This window comes from Neomonachus schauinslandi, chromosome 10 (genome assembly GCF_002201575.2).
Source record: "Neomonachus schauinslandi chromosome 10, ASM220157v2, whole genome shotgun sequence".
Lineage (NCBI taxonomy): Eukaryota > Metazoa > Chordata > Mammalia > Carnivora > Phocidae > Neomonachus > Neomonachus schauinslandi.
Genome location: NC_058412.1, coordinates 80651693 through 80669599, shown reverse-complemented (window position 1 = coordinate 80669599; position 17907 = coordinate 80651693). Strand labels below are relative to the sequence as shown.

General features: G+C 39.9%; 1 protein-coding gene across 1 annotated transcript in view; it reads right to left on the bottom strand.

Moving 5' to 3' along the window:
* Positions 1-3907: 3907 nt before the first annotated feature.
* IL18R1 (interleukin 18 receptor 1) overlaps positions 3908-17907 on the bottom strand; it is a 28083-nt gene continuing 14083 nt past the window's right edge. Inside the window, exons 6-10 of the mRNA XM_021680288.1 lie at positions 14949-15069; positions 12398-12537; positions 11023-11184; positions 6197-6355; positions 3908-4263 (exon numbers count right to left, since the gene is read on the bottom strand). Of these exons, the coding sequence (XP_021535963.1) occupies positions 3908-4263; positions 6197-6355; positions 11023-11184; positions 12398-12537; positions 14949-15069 (938 nt within the window). The remainder of the gene's footprint in view (positions 4264-6196; positions 6356-11022; positions 11185-12397; positions 12538-14948; positions 15070-17907) is intronic.

Sequence of the window (17907 nt, the reverse complement as noted above, 5' to 3'; positions counted from 1 at the left end):
GGGGTGCCTGGGTGGCTCAGTCGTTAAGCGTCTGCCTTCGGCTCAGGTCATGATGATGCCAGGGTCCAGGGATCGAGTCCTGCATGGGGCTCCCTGCTCGGCACTAACCCTCTTCCACTCCCCCTGCTTGTGTTCCCTCTCTCACTGTCTCTTTCTGTCAAATAAATAAATAAAATCTTTTAAAAAATAAATAAAATGAGTATGTGGAACCTCAACATAAAAATGGGTAAAAGCAGTGTTGTTCTAGTTGAGGTATCTGGAAGGAATGGGCAGTGGGGAGAAGACTAGACCCAGTTCCCATGTTCCCCCGCACTCCACCCCACTGCCCAGGATGGTCCCTAAGGCACCATGAGGAAACACTACATCAAAAACTAATGATGTAATGTATGGTGATTAACATAACATAATAAAATAAAAACAAAAAACAAAAAAACAAAAAAAGCCCTAGGACTCCCAAAACACAATCTAGAAGTCTATTCTTAGCATGTTCACCATTAGTTATTAAGCACGCACATCAAGTTGTATATCTTGATGTATAAATGGGTATAACATAAATCACATTCCCTGAGTGTGTATAAGCAACCACAAGATAGGCTGTAAAGAGATAAAATCTGGTCGTCACAAGCCTCACACAGAAATATAGACATTGGTCTCGGAGCCCCCAGCCTGGACTGTGGTCATTACCAGTGGAGCATGCAGAAAGGACCGTGTGCCCTGCCCACAGCACACACACACACACCGTTTCCTGTTAGATCTATGGCTTGCTCACTCTTTGAAGAGCCCTCCATTACTCCTGAGCCCACCTCTCAGAGTAGCTTCTGCTCAGAAAGATGGCTTCCCTCAGACGCTGGGTCTCCTCCCTCAGAGCTGCACTTCAGTTATTTCCTCCTTGAATTTAAAGCTATGATTCGACTTGGCCTTGGGCACTGGTTTTGCCATTGTCCCTGCTTTAGACAAGTATGTTGATAGCTGCAGGGAAGATCCTCCTCTCTGCACCTCGCTGACTGTCCTGGCCTCCCTACGCCTCGCTGACCATCCTGGTCAACCATCAGCATCAACATAGTGGGAGCTCCTAGTACCCGTCAGAGGTCTAACTCCCTGTATCTTGGCAGATGCCACAGTGGATACTTTCATCCTGTGCAGGATTTGAGTGCTATTTCCACCCCCCTCTATCCTTACCCTAGTAGCCGAGAAGAAAGGCTGAAGATCCTTCAGACTCTTTTGTCCTCCTCTGAGCTAGTCCTAAATAGCCATGCTTCCTCTTTGCAGGCTCTGCCCTAGACCCCCCTAGTATAAGGTGCCCGACCCAGGAAAGTGCCTGCACCCTCCAGAAACTAATCTCAAGACTTGCCATCCAACAGGCAACTCCAAAGAGAAGAGACGACACACTCTCTGCCCCCAGCTATCATGCTAGCTAGTTGTGTGACCTGGGCCAAGCCCCTGGACTTAGCACATTTCAGGCTCCTGGGTTTGGGCTATGTGGCTAATAAGCTCTCTCTTTGCTCTGAGAGAATATAACTTTATTTTAATAAATGTTTCCAGTACATAATAGACATACATGGAGTATTTATACATCTTAGAGAGCTGGCTGTTCACGGATTCTCTGAAATGGCCCCCACAGTTTAAGGACACCTGAATCCACAGAAGAGAATGCCGTTATTCTATCAATAATAATTATTTACTGGTCCTAGTTGGAACTGTTTGCACGCAAACTTAAAAATATGCACATGAATTAACTGGCATGTGAAGAGCTAATACTTGTGCTGTGTACTGAGTGGCTTTGTGGCTTTGTAGAAGGGAATTCTCCTTTTGCTGCTGGATGGAAGGTACAACAAAGAAGATAGGTACAAAGTAATGTGACATTAAAAAAAGCAGAAGAAGATAGATGTAGAAGTCCATTTTGAATGACCCGTATCTTATTGAAACAGGTAGGAATCTATGTTGAGAATGAGAAAGTAGAATCTTCATGTAAGTGAAAAGGGCATCAAGAGGCATTTCAAATTAAGAGCACTAGACCAATGGTTTATTCATATCTTGTAAGGCATACATTTAATATATGTATTTAACATACTTAATGCAAAATACACTTAATGTATTTTATAGCACACACAATAAGAGAGAAAAGCAAAATCCGTCTATGTATGAGAGACTCTGATGATAGCAATACAATTTCTCTAGACCATATATTTTCACGCATAAAACATTAATTTAGTAATACATTCTTTTACTTTTTAAGCCACCCAACTAGCACACAAAATTTTAAGCTCTACAAAAGTAAATCACTTTCTCAGACCAAAGATCTAATAAAATCTCAATTTTTTTAATTTTCAGCAATATCTACTACAGCTGTTTTTAACAGTCTCTGCTTTAAACCTTTCTGGAACATTCACCTTGCACCCCATATATTCTAACCAGGCTTCCAGATTTAACCCAACTCTTTCTTTCTGTGTAAGGCGGATATTTGTCAGTCACTCAGTGATTTCCATGGACAGCCATGACTGCGGAGGCCAGCAAGAAAGCCTACAGTGCTGAGCTCACCTTAGAGTGAGAGACACATGTCTTCCAATGCCAAAAGTTTCACATGTCTAATGGAGAAATACCTTTTGTGCTATTGATATGCTTCTCCCATATGCTTTTCCCTATATACAAATGTCCTCAAGTCAAAACTGCCTTCCTTCCAGGTCTCTCTCCTTTTCCTGCTCTCTGCCTTCCATTTTAGTTCACTGCTAAATAACTCATCTAACAATTAATAGTAACAATTAATAGTAAAGTAGTAATAGTCACACATATACTATTAAGTCTGTGCCAAGAACTGTTCTAAGTACTTTATTTATATTTATTCATTTAGTTCCCCTGTGAAGTAGGTACAATTACTATAAATTCTAAATTTATAGATGAGGAAATGGAGGCGCAGATTGGTTCAAAAGGCTCCAGGGGTCACCGAAGTAAGTAGCAAGCCCAGGATTCGAACTCAAGTGTCTTGACTGTATGGCTCATGCTCAAACACCATGCCATGCTGCCTCCACCTTGAAGGCATTTTAAATATGTCATTCTTTTTTTTTTACAAATCAAGCCAGTAACGATCATATTTTGCTGTGGCTAATGGATAATAGTGACTAATGGCTAATATGGATGATATGATCTGGCACCTGTCCTATCTATAAACATTCCTGTTAAATCAACAAATATTTTAGACCATTTTTGAAAAACCCAGAGAATTATCTTAATTCAAATGTGTGCCTCTCATGAAAGATAAAACAGTTTGGGGAAATTCCCTCCAAATAGGCCCAATTAAGCAAGCCCTGTGCGGTGCTTTAGGGGGGTCCTGATAACTGTGGGTCTGCAGCTGTGGCCGGACACATTAAACGTGTCCTGAGGCTGAGGTCCTGTCACACCTCAGTCCCCGATGCACACAGCCCCACCAGCTCTCCACCACATCCCAGGCACTATCCATGGTGCTTAGAGGTAGGCTGCACTGTGGGAGAGTGAAGACACCGTTCCTGCTATTATGTCACCTACTGGATCATAGAAAATGCCACTTCATGAACTTACAGTCCTTTAATTCAATCATTAGCATTAAAAATGTAAAGATGTGCCCTTTTTATAAGGCATATCAGCCTCACAGTTGCTGAACATGGATTGAGAATGAGCACCTGTAGCCAGTTATTGAGGAGGGAGAAACAGGAGATGCAGTTCTTTGGAATCCCAGGTTCCTCTGGGAGCACATGACCACGGCTCAGTGTTCAGTCTTATCCCTGGCAACATAATGACGACTGTCATCTTCAAGCTGTAAGTAGGATTTTCAGAGAGGTAAATATTTTTAATAGTGCCCTTTGTTAAAAACAGGCTCATCCACTCCAGGCCCATAGTGCCAAGAGTTCTTTCTGATGTTCAGCTTTCCTAAAGGTCAGGACTGTGAAAGAACAGGTAAGACTTCAGATTCAGCTCCGCATGGCTTGACCATTTTTGCAGGCATCAGATAAAGAAGATTTTTCCAGAACCTTGAGTTATATGACGGAGGTTTATCAGCATTCCATTTCAGAACTCTGTGAGATTTCAAAAGCTGTAGTGATTGGGGGAAGAATGTGAAGTCACTGACAGGTGTAAATTCAATTAAGATGATTTTAATTTTCCTTTCTACCAGCGCTTCATGGAGTCCACTTTCAAGTTCGTACCTGACTTCATTAGACATGTAGCTTTTACTTAGGACGATGATCAGTCTTCGACTTTTTTCTATCAGTGAGTGGATTTCATCAACAACAGCTAAAAATGCAAGATGTGGCATAATAATTAAAGAGAACTAATTAAAAATTAAAGAGGGAAGACAGGAGATGAAGGTCTACTTTTGTATTACTTAACTCTACTTCACTAATAATTTTTCTCAAGACAAACCACTTATTCTCAACTTTATACACCTGTTAAAAACAATCATCTAAGTGACAGCAATAATGAACGCTTGGCCCTTACTCTGTGCCAAACCTTCTTCTAGATGTTTTATGTATATCAACTCATTAAAGCATCACAATGACCCTATGAAGAAAGTATCGTTATCACCAACATTTTACAGATGAGGAAGCCGAAGTACAGAGTGGTTAAGTAACTCGCCCAGAGTCACACAGCCAGTAAATGGCAGCATCAGAATCAGGACCTAAGCGGTCTGCTTCCAGAGTCCCGTGATGCTATCTTGCCTCTCCGTAGGCAGGGAGGAGCACGCTGAAGTCCGAATTTAAAGATAAAAATGTATATATCCCACCATGACTCCAGACCAGAAGTTGACAAACTTTCTGTAAAGGGCCAGAGAGTGACGATTTCCGGCGTTGTGTTACCCATCTCTGCTATTTAGCTCAAAGGCAAATGCAGACAATACACAAACTAAACAGCGCATCGCTGTGTTTCAACAAGGCTGATAGCCTGGAATTGACCCATGGGTTGGCAATTTCTGGTCTAGACCTCTACCCCTTCTCCAATAGAGGTTTTGATCCCAACTATTTACAATTAAATATACAAACAGTCTTTCTTTTCATTTGAGAACTAAGAAGAAATCTATTTTATTAATTATTATTTGTTTATGAAAAAGTAGTATTGGGGCGCCTGGGTGGCTCAGTCGTTAAGCGTCTGCCTTCGGCTCGGGTCATGATCCCAGGGTCCTGGGATCGAGCCCCGCATCGGGCTCCCTGCTCAGCGGGGAGCCTGCTTCTCCCTCTCCCACTCCCGCTGCTTGCGTTCCCGCTCTCGCTATGTCTCTGTCAAATAAATAAATAAAATCTTTAAAAAAAAAAAAGTAGTATTATTTTCTCCTTCTAGCTGGTCGTATTTTCCCTTTCTCATTTATAATCTAGGAGGGGGAAAAAACACAGCTATTCCTTATTTACTGCTATGTCTTCAGTGCCCAGCTCAGAATTCGGCCCAAGAACGGCACTCAGTATATGTTGGCTGAGGGAATGATGGTGGCAGTAGAAACACTTATATTGCATCCTTGGTAATGCATCAGCACCCAGATTATTCTGACACCAAATTTCAAATACTTGTGCTGGAAAATTTCAGAGAAAATATGGGCGTGTTACTAAATTTCTTGGCTTTGAACTGGAATTTGCTTCAATATATGTCTTATGGTCATTTGTATTCAGATACTAATAAAAAACTGAATTGCATCACTAAAATCTGACACAAATCACCAATCTCCCTTTATTTATCCTTTTCCGACTCTTCTATCCTCTACTGTAATTTTCACACCAGTGTCAACCCAATAAAGAACAAGTATTTTCCGGTAAGAGTGAACTGTGTTTATAGTCCAGGGGATCACGTATTAAATTAGGAACCAATCCTGCTGCACAAAATATTACCAAGAAGGGTGTTCTTACTGGGGGGCATTTCAAAATAAATGTCTCAGGACAATGCGGATTCTGGGTCTGGTTCTGAAAGTGGAATGCCCTCTCCCCAAAGGTTCAGAGAACTAGGAAGGGCAATGAAGAGTCTGGGCCCCAAGGAGGCCACTCTCAGAAGCAGTGTAGTTGGCTTGTTTTCTCACTATTGATTATATTGATTTAGCTGGTTATTTCTGGTTTGGAGGATCATGTTCATTTGTTTGTTTTTAAGCAAAACAGGATTGCCTTTTGCAAGGCTACACTATTCAGCTTTTAAAAAGAGAATCTTTCTACTAGTTTTCTATCTGGTATTCCAGATAGAAATTTCTTACCTCCTCCAGGCACAACATCCCTTTCAAATATGCATAATTTATACCCAAAGTGTTTCTCCAACACCCCAGGCAAAATCTCCACAGCAAAGGTGTGTTCCTCTCCATTCTCGGGTCCACATTCTTTTAGGTAAGACACAAAAGCATCATATATTTTTCCATCTAGGGAAATAAGGTTTACTCTTTTAATTACAGTGCAAATAAAAGTTTAAGTACAAATTTGAGTGAAAGTCACAAAAAATGGGAGTGGAACCATTGTAAAGGAAAAAATTAAGTAGAGCATCCTCCCACCCAAACTCACCAAATTGTACCCATTAAATATGTGCAGTTGCTTGTATATTGATTAGAGCTCAATGAAGTCATTCAAAAAAAGAATACAGAAAATATTTTTGCCAGAAAACCAATTAAAAAATAGAACAAGAATGTTTAAACTAGGTAACTCGCAAGGTCCGTCAAATATTTTTTGGTTCTATGATTCTTTTTAGGTATTATTCTTTATCTCTGATTTTTTAAGTTGTCAAAAACAAGAAATAAATTCAATTATTATTAAAGACAAACAAAAAATAGCCTCCACAAACCTCAAATGCTAATCAAGCAACCAATTAGCAAATTGTTTTTTAAGCATGTATGTTAAGACTCTCACTGTTTGACACCATAGAGGGATGGAGAGAAATACAAGATATAAATCCAGAAACTAAAGGAATTTAAAGGCAATAAAAAGCCAAGGAGCCCAACTATGTCCTTGTTCCAGGAGTGGAAAGCAAATCTCACCTTGGCTTTCTTGTATCAGCTAATCCTACCAGCATCCTAAAATATCTACCCTCAAAATGACCCACTGAAAGGCAAAGGCAGAAACAAAGCTGAGCGTTTACACTGGCAAGTGGGAAGAAACAATAGAAGTGATTTAAGCACTATGCTATTGTAACACATGCTGTGATATTTAAAAATATATGTTCCTGGGGCACCTGGGTGGCTCAGTCGTTAAGCGTCTGCCTTGGGCTCAGGTCATGATCCCAGGGTCCTGGGATCGGGCCCTGCATCGGGCTCCCTGCTCAGCGGGGAGCCTGCTTCTCCCTTTCCCTCTGCCTGCCACTCTGCCTACTTGTGCTATCTCTCTGTCAAATAAATAAATTTTAAAAATAAAAATAAAAATAAAAATATTATATGTTCCTAGATGCCAATATGAAAACTTCCTGTCTGTTGAAAGGTTTTCATCGATAATAACATCTGCTCCTATTTAATTCCTGATAATGAAGCAGTGTTCAGGAGGCTAACGGGACAAAGTCAAGACGAAAGAGTTACCTAAAGAACAAAGACCACTGTACTAACTGGGTAACTACAAAATTATATACACCACCCTCTTCTATCTTCATCCAACCTATCTGAGAAGAGAAAGCAGGCAAATGCAACAACTTGAAAACGTTTACAAATAACACATTAGCAGAAGCGAGACAGTGTAACAAAACAAGTAAAACAAACAGAATCAGCTTGGTCAGAGCCTAAAGAGTGATCTCTAGGGGACATGCTTTCTGAGAAAAGGAAATTTTGAGTCAGGTCCTAAATAATACAATCGATGCTAACTGGGACTGGTAGAGGAAGAAGGGGAAGTGGGCGGTGGGGAATGGTCTATCCCTGTCCCATGACAATTGGTTGGATAGTACAGGGGGTGGATTTATGCTTGCATATAGTATTGGGATTATGAATTTGCTACTGAGTTGAAAACTAAATTTAATTGGATCCTTTATTAAAATCTAATAGGACAAAACCATTCTAGGTCCATGTTCTTTGTGATGCACATCACCTATGCTCAACAATTCAGCCTAGTATCTTCAGTGGCATCCAGGCTCACAAAACAACTCTTTCTGTTCCTGGCAAAGCTTCTTCAATTCTACTTAGAGCATTCAGGTTCAGCAGTTCAAGTCCGAACCTATTGTTGATGGAAAGCAACTGCTTTGCAGAATTGCACGCATATAAAAGCAAGGACATTTTGGTAAAACCTGCAGAATTAACATGCATATCGAAGGTAGGAAAAGTTGGTAAAAACAGAACCAGTGCCTAGTTTACTCGGTAAATGGGTGCCCCGAGTAATTCTGTTAGATTGCTGTGAAATAGAGCTATTTAATAGTGTAAGAGCTACAGCTTGCACTTGTAATCATTATGTCGGTGATTAGAACAGGCACCAAGATGTAAGAAATAAATAAATACACTTTTTTAAAAGGTACCTTTTTTTTGTAATCATGATGTTACTATTGTAATAAACCAGGAAAACAATTCAGTCAAGTTTATATGGTGATATACAAGTAATACAGCTTTACACTTACCCAAGAAAAATGAAAAAATGTTTTTTCAACTATCGATGGCTTTCAAATACCTAATTTCAAGCAATTCTCTTCTTGGTTTAGCAAATCGTGTAATTTATATTACAATTTCTTTTAAACCCAGGTAATTGAATGGCTTGCTGGCTTTGATAACTGACAAAGTGAAGTGTTTAAGATAGGGTATTTGGAAGCTAATAATAATTATTTTGGGTTCTGTATAAACGAAACCCTCATGTGAATGTATTATTTGGGACTTTAAGAAGTCAGGCTCGCGCTTCTCAAGCTGTGTTAGGCAAATGATCATGTTTTCATTTAATTTGACTGGTTTGGGTTTATTGCTTTCTTTCATTTCCAATCCTTCAAAAAATGTGAAAACATTCTTGGATATTGCAGCAATATCAAATTGCTATGAAAGTTTTAGTTTTTGTACTTATGTCTCTATTTCTGTCTTTTTCACGACCGATCACTGTCATGGGTCATACTTTAAAAAGAGCTGATGTAGAGCCCGTCTGTACATGTTTCTATGCACTGCCACACTGGGAAGCGGGAAGTGTGAACTGAAAAAATTATCTGTGACTTGGGTCAAACACAACAGAAAGGGGGAAAAAAATCTTCGTTGAAGATCAAAAAGGTATTAGTGAATGCCCATTTTGAGATAGGTTCTGGTCCATGCAAGTAGAGACCTGTTCAAAAGGTACCAAAAATAGATCTCTCAGTTGTAGCATTTCTCTCCATCACCAAAATTGCATACACACACAGGCTCAAAGCTGAATTAATTAGCTTTGTTAATTTGATATTGTTAACTAAAAGCTGTAAATGTGAATCATGAATCTAGAAAAATCTCACAGGGACAACATGAGACTTCTTTCATAACTTGAGGTCAGGAGGGTCTTTCTACTTGTGACCACAAATCTAGAAACCATAAAAGGATAAACTTGAGTACATTAAAAAAAATCTTCCATAATGATAAAAATGTACACCTGAAACTAATATAACACTGTGTCAAGTATACTTTAAGAATAATAAAAAATATCTTCCACATATCACACTACTATAAGCAAAGTCAAAAGACAACTTACAATCTGGGAACAATATTTCCATTTCATATTATAGACAATAGGCTAACCTCCTTAAAATGTAAATAGCTCCTAGAAATAAACAAGAAAAAAAGGCCAACAACCCAATAGAAAAATGGCAAAGGATATGAATGAGTACTTTGAGAAAGTAAATACAAATGAGCCTTAAACAAATGAAAAATTACGCTCTTGCATAGTAAGTGAAATGCAAATGAAGACTACACTGAGATATAACTTTTTACCTATCAGATTGGCACATAGCCAAAAGGTTGTGGGTAAGGCCATGGGAAAAAAGTTACCCCCATTCTTTGAAGGTGCTGGGAGTATGGTAGTAGGGAGGGCAAATTGGCAATGTCTATCCAATTAACAACTGTATCTACCCTTTAATATTGCTAGCAATTCCACTTTGGGGAATTTTTCCTGCACACAAATGAAACGATGACTCTACAAAACCCTCTGTCACATAATTTCTGTAATAACAAGAGGTTGTGAATAACCCAAAATGTGACCAAACAGGGATACATCTGCAGACATAAAACACTGTACAACTCTAACAAATAGGAGGCTTTATAAACTGATACCAAAGTGCATCCAAAGCATAGCAAAGCAAAGTTCAGAACAGTGTACATAATTTGCCCAGATTTGTCTTTAACACAGGTGTGGGATTTGATCCTATATTCATATTTGTTTGGATATACTATCAATGGCAGACGAAGTGGGAAACACAGACATGGGACAGGCTGACAGGGCGATTTTCTACTCTTAGACTCTTTGCATTTTGAACTGTGTGTCTTACACACACACACACAAAGCAAGTGCAATGGATTAGACTGATTTTTTAAATTCAGGAATTATCTTTTTTTATTAAACTATAGTTGACACAATTCAGTAATTGTCTTGAAACTTGAGGACTTCTTCAAATTACCTTTAAAAATAGAGAAACGGAAACAAAGAGTCACCAGATAGAGAAAAACACGGATCTAGGAAGCTAGAACCCAGGTCACTTGGCTTCTAGTTCAGGGTTCTTGCAGATACATCAGGTTGCCTCCTTTGTCAGGTTAAAATAATGAATCATAATACAATTCAATTCTATTTAAATGAAGTTTATTGAATATGCACATTATATAAGGTGCCCAGATAGTGTGTGAATAACGATAGCCCCTGGGCACAAGCATCTCACAGGGCATTTAGGAAGACATGACATACATGTATAAAACAACAATTGTTTGGCAAACAGTTTTTGGCAACATACAAGTACAAAAAGGAAAAGATGATACTAGACAATGTTCAAATCAATTTTTCCTATGGAAAACCTCTACCACACATTAAGACAACAATATAATCAAAATGATATGAAATGAAGATTAGTGTTTCTTTATGTGGTTTCTTAATGAAGCCATAAGATAAGAAATCCCAGTATTATGATATTCATTACCTGTTAATGTTTCATCTTTTCCCATGAAATGTCTATAAAATAGGGCCAAGTCAACTCTATAAATGACGCCTATAATCACTAGGAACACAGCTACCACTGAGATCAAAACAGCTATGATCATTCCTCTGGTGAAGACGTAGCCTGGGATATCAACCATCTCTTCTAGAAAGAAAAAGAAAACAGGAATAATAAGTGAAATGACAGTTTCCCAGTGTCTTCCACCATCACACCACAGTTGTCAGTTTTTACACTGGCTCTATGGAACCTTCCTTTTCTGATGGGGACTCAGAGACTGGGCCACCACTAATCCAGTTGTCAACACAACACATCCCATCGACTTAGTCCACATTCCTGCCTTTAGTCCAGAGTACTGATCTTTCTACTCCAATTTTTAAAGAATAAAAATGTGTACAAGGATATTCAGAGACCTGACCTGAAAGCATTGTGATATAGCCTGTCCCTACTTGGGGAAGGTGAGTCTCTAGGACAATAAGATACCAGGGTGAAATGCAGAGGGACCCAAACCTACATCTCAGCTAGTATGTTGCAAACATAAATGAACTGCATAGTCTTGAGAGAGCAAGCACTGAACTGAGATCATCTGGGCTCCCCGCCTGGCTCCATCACTTAATCTGTGTCCTAGGGAAAGTCACTGATGCCCTTAACTCTTAGTGTCTTCATCCATAATATGAAGCCACTTCTGAGCAGCTTCTGGGTCAATGGACCTGGGTTGTACTGTATTGGTGGAAGAAGGAGGGGGACGGCTCCGGAATGCTCCATCAGGTAGGCAGTGCAAAACTTTAGGAGTCCACTAATGTGAGCCATCAACTGTCTACCTGCCAGGTCCAGGGACTGGTTCAAGGAAGGGAGGCCTTCGGTTAATCTTTGTTGAATGAATGACCACACCCAAGGACCCCCTGTGCCCAGTGCCCAGCTAAGGTAGGCTGGAGGCAACAGTACACCCAGTATCATTGGTCTCATCCTACACTGAGCTGCAAGCTTGCCTCCCATCATTGTGGGTGTGCCGAGCTGCCCTGCCTGCCTCCCCCACAACACCCAGCCACACATCTCTGTCTCCAGGCTGCATCTGCTTCCCTGTCCGGGGCCCCTCATTTCTATCCGGGTCTACAATATGATTGAGAGCAAAAGAATAGAGTTTGTGCTTTCATTCTCTGCACAAAATCAATGCACAGGGGACTCCAGCTGGGGACTGAGCCCCAGTTTAGCCTGAATGCCTGTGACACAAGGTTGACAATTTCACCTTTCGGGAACTTGCTTCCTGGGCTGTAAAATGAGGGAGTGGTGATCTTTGAGGGGTGTCTCAGCAGCAACGTTCTAAGCTTCCACAGACTTCCACGATAAAACTTTCTCATACCTTTTTTCAACAAGACAAAGTTTATGGTGTCTATGCCTCCCTCGCTGGCCACAGCACAATTATACGAAAACCGTAGATTTTTTTCATTGATATTCTCAATTCTCAATATTCTTGATGCATACAATTTGCCATCTGGAGTCCTGTAAAAGAGGAAATAATTCAGTGATAGGCGTTGGTCATAACCAGCAACATTACCCACAAGAGAGGAATTCATACGTGCAAATACTCAAGAGCAGTGGATCTGTTGGCTCTATGGAACCTTCCTTTTCTGATGGGGACTCAGAGACTGGGCCACCACGAATCCCGGCTCCTCCAGGGAGCATCAGGGTGGGCAGAAACAGCCCTCCTGAGACCACCTGGGGAATGATGCTGTGCACTGCCCAGAATGACAATGCTGGAAGGTAATGATGCTGACTTGAAAACACAAGAAAATATTCTCTCAATTATTTCCCCCTATTTCTCTTCTCCTAACTACTTAGCTTTCCTCCCATGGGGAGGTCTCCACCAATCATGACAAGGCTGCAAATGGTTTGGCATAAATACAGATTCCTATCAGGTTTCTCCATGCAATCCTAAAGGTCACTTTTATTTGTTCAGCGTTGAAAATAAACTTAAGAATGACACTATTTGGAGCACCTGGGTGGCTCAGTCAGTTAAGCGTCCGACTCTTGACTTCGGCTCAGGTCATGATCTCAGGGTCCTGGGATAGAGCCTTGTGTCGGGCTCCACGCTCAGTGTGGAGTCTGCTTGAGATTCTCTCCCTCTCTCTCTGCTCCTCCCCCTGCTTGCATGCTCTCTCTCTCTCTAAAATAAATAAATAAATCTTTTAAAAATAAAAAAGAATGACACTATTCTCAGACGCACCCACAGGCACATGAGAAATGCCAATTAAGCCGTTCAGGGAGTGTCAGAAAATGACTTAGACAAACACCAGCAGCAAGTTGTCTTTCTCTTCTTAAGAGATCCACGTTGTGCTGTTGTTGATGCAAGGCAACTGCCCATGACATCAGCTTCCCCACCAGTGACAACCTGTGAAAGCCTTCCCCAGGTGGGGTCGCTCACCTGCCATACCCCTAGCAGCAGGTGTCTCTAGTACTCGGGACACGGCACCCACTGTAGCCTCCAACTGTCTCAAATACATTTTAGAACGTAATTCTGCACAGAAGTCACCAATCCAGAAATAGCAACTATCTAAGATCAGTGAAAGACCCCGAAAGTAAGGCACAAAAGGCCAGTGAGAAGCTGAAACAGGTGACGGAAAAAGCTCATGCATCTAACTCTAAAGGAAGACCACCTTACTCCCCTAGCTTAGCTTAAGCTCCATTTCAAATAGTTTGGCAAGTTGGTCTTCTGTCCCCCCAAAGATTAGCAATAGATCACGAGAAGGGGGACATGCAGAACTCAAGCGAAGGTCTGATGCTGAGGATAAAAAGACACAATGGCAAGACATGTATTTCAGCTGCACCAGCATTCACACGCTCGCTACCGGGCGAGGCCACAGACCTTGCACCATTAGGAGCTCGCAGGCAAGTGCCAGCAAGAATCGAGAGCTGCCAGTGGGATGACAAGGAATGTTTTGAAGTGTAAAAGGCAGGAAAAAAGCCTCAAAAGTGCAGCCAAGGTGACAGACACCTTGAGATCACTACTCACTAAAACCTGAGTGTATCAGGACATTACTAAGTAGAGTAATGACCTGAAGTCATTCAGAAACACTTGAATGACCACAGGCTTCGCATGTTTTCTTTTAATAAGTGTGACCGTTCCTTACTGGAAGAACATAGGCTACTTAAGTACTAATACGCATGTGATTTGAAACTTTTTGCACCAAAAGCTGCCTCCTAGGTACTTACATCTAACCAATGCCCTCTTCGTGGTTTATTTTTTAATTTCTTTTACCTGCTCTTACTGTGTTTCTAATTTCCATTAACAGACTCTTGACAGCAAAATGCTGCAATAATAACTATGTTCAATGTCAATCTGCCAACAGTGAATGTCACAGGGTACGTGATGGGTACATTAGTGTTTCCTTGAGACAAAACTTATATCTGACAAGCTTTGGAGAGTCTTATATGATTACTAATCTTATAAGATGCTTAAGTAAAATCCCCATCCCCATCAGATCCTGACTGACCAAAAGCTACTTTTGTAAGATGATGCAAAAAAGCCTCACTGAGCTTCTTTTTCTAGCTTAGATCTTGGCAACAGATTTCTGCATAACCCGTCAACCTAGAGCGTGGTAATTATAAATATAAAATATGTAAATTATAATTAAAATTGAAACTTAAACATCCAATCATCGATTCAGGACGCTGGGGTTTGTTTGTTTGTTTGTTTGCTTTTGCAATTGCACTACTAGGTATTTATCCAAAGGATACAAACATACTGATTCGAAGGGGCACATGCACCCCAATGTTTATAGCAGCAATGGCCATATACCCAAACTATGGAAAGAGCCCAGATGTCCAGGACTCTGGTGTTTTTTTATATCATGTATCTACAACAAAAGGTGATTTGTATATATTGTGACAAATAATGTATCGCATATACATACCTAGTTCTTGTTATGTTCTCTTCACGTACATTAGGTTCCTTTCCATTTTCTTCCCACACGTTCCAATAAACCGCATCCTTTTCATTCGCCAAAGCAGAGCAGTTGAGTTCTACATCTTTTCCTACATAAAAGTTGATAACCAATGTTCTGATCTTAGAAACTCAGATTTCCCAAAGGTTTAAAATGAATATAATCACTATATGTTAACCTAATACATAAAGATAATATAGTGCTACATTCCAGAAACAAAACAGATATGCCTTATTTTTAAATTTTAAAAAAATGTATAAAGCAGAGAAATTAGGTAGAAATTATAAGTCATCACCAAAATATGAATTGGTTTGTCTTCAAATGTTTATGTTTAAATCAATTATTAAAACTTAGAGTGGCCAGTGGACTTTCTTTTCAACATACAATTTAGGAGGGACTGTCAGACCAACACTCCCACGGCAACTTCTAGAAAAACAAAATGGATAAGTCACACACAAAAATGAAATTAGGTAAAAATTACAGACCCCCAAACGCAGAGAAAACAAAGAGAAACAGTTGAGCTGAAAACGCCATCAGGAAAAAGCCCTTCCGGGGGGAAGCTGAGATAGCCAGCCATCTTATTCTTGGGAGAAATCCATTTTGGTTTGTACAGTGTAGAGGGAATCTCATAGAAAAAAAGAGAGCCCCCCAAAAAAAGTGGAAAGTCTGACAGCCACACGGGCTTACAGGATGACTGCTGAGGAGGCTGCGAAGGCTGACCGGTTTCTCCTACGGTCTCATAGTACTTAAGAGAGAAAACCCCCATAGAGGAAACGATGTACAACAAACACAGGACTGAAGTCCCCGTGCCCCTCCCCCACCCGGCAAAACCACACTGCAAGAAATCCCAAAGGAAAGTTTTCAGACTCATGAAAAATTATCCCAGATGAAAGCAGGCAACTACAGGAACAAATGAAGAGCACAAGAAAATACAAATATTTGAGTAAACGTAAAAGACTGTGGGTTATTTAAAGCAATAATAATGTGATCTCTTGTGAGTTTTAGCACATCTGCAAGAGAGAAATACATAAAATAACAGCACAACCTGAGGTAGGAGGGACAAATGAAATGAACTGTTGCAAGGTCCTCCCATGCTGTGAAGTTATGAATGTGCTGAGATGTACGTTTGTCTCATTGCAGTCAGACATACATACATAATCTCTAGAACTACTAACTAAGGATACAAAAAGGTCTAACACAAAAGAAGACAAAGCAGATTAAACAATGAAAAGAAAAATACTGCATGAATCCAAAAGGAAGGGAGTCATAAGAGGACCGAAGAACACATAAACCAACCAAAAAACAGGTAGCAAGATGAGAGGCTTCACTCCACCTCCATCCATAATTCATGAAATGCACATCGTTACACACTATACAGCCTGGATTTCAAAAAAGATCCAAATATATGCCATCTATGTGAAATACATTTTATGTGTATTTGATTTACAAAGAAATGCTACAAGTAAAAAGATGTAAAAAAAAAAAAGAGAGAGAGAAAGCCTGTCAGTCTCCAACAAAAGAAAACTGATATGTCTATCCACTATCAGAGAAAGTAGGCACTCAGGAAAGAAGTATGATAGATAAAGAGAGAAATTTTATAATGATAAAGTATCAATTTAACAGGCATCAGTTTGTGTATGCCCATAAGATAACCTCAGCATATATAAAGCAAAGATTGACGGAACTAAAGGATACTGAGATAAATTACCATCGTAGTTGGAGATGTTAACATCTCTTGGTAACAGATAAAGAAAACACACAAAAGCTTGGTTAAAATATAGATGATCTGAATAATACCGTTAGCTAACTTCACATAATTGACATTTACAGAATGATAAAACCAAAACCTGCAGAATGCGGGTTTGTTTCAGACGCACTTGGAACATTCATCAAAGACACACCACATTCTGGTCCTGAAGCAAGTTACTACAAATTTCATAGGACGGAAATGATACAGTGTATAATCTTGGACCAGAATGGAACTTAACTGGATATCAGTAACAGCAACAACAACAAAAAACAACTAGAAAATCCTCCAAAGATTTGGAAATTAAGAGGAAAAAATAATCCATAGAAGAAAGGAGAAATCACAAGGGAAGTTTTTTTTTAATGTTTGAACCGAATAGTAATGAAAATATGGCATACCCGTATTTGTTGGAAACAACTCAAGTCATGATTAGAGGGAACTTTTATAGAGTTTAAAATGCATGTGCTACAAGAGAGGTTAACTGAAATTAATTCTCTATGTCACCATGTCGACAAATGAAAAATGAGGTGCAAATTAAGCCTCAAATGAGAAGAAAGAAATAATAGAGCTAAGTTCAGAAATCAATAAAAAGCAGGCAAGCCACAACTACAAATGGCAAAGTATCCGGGCTATGTTGGGCAGATGCGGTCCCACAAATGATTGTGACAGATGCTGGTCCAAAGGTGTGGGCTTAGGAAACAGTGAACAGCAACTTGGACCCCAGCTTTGCCACTTTTTATTGATTTACTTTTAGACAAATTACAGAACCCTTTCTCCTGGGCTTTGGTCATTTAATCCACAAGATGGGAATAATACCCCTCAGAGTTGTTTGAATATATGTCAATCACCTAATACAAAACATGGTGTAGCATATGTGAATTTCTTCTTTTCCTTCCTTCCTTCCCTTTTGGAAAGGGATTACTTATGCAACTGGATGCATTGACTTCATCAAGGCCTGTCTAGGCAAATCTTAAGTGTACAGTCAGTTAAGTCCATTGATTCAAAGCCCTTTGATTCATCAATCAAATATTCAGACCACAGAATAAGTCTGAATCATTCCTCCAGAGTGTTCTCTCATAGAGTTTTCATATTTATTTATTTATTTAAAGATTTTTATTTATTTATTTGACAGAGAGAGACACAGCGAGAGAGGGAACACAAGCAGGGGGAGTGGGAGAGGGA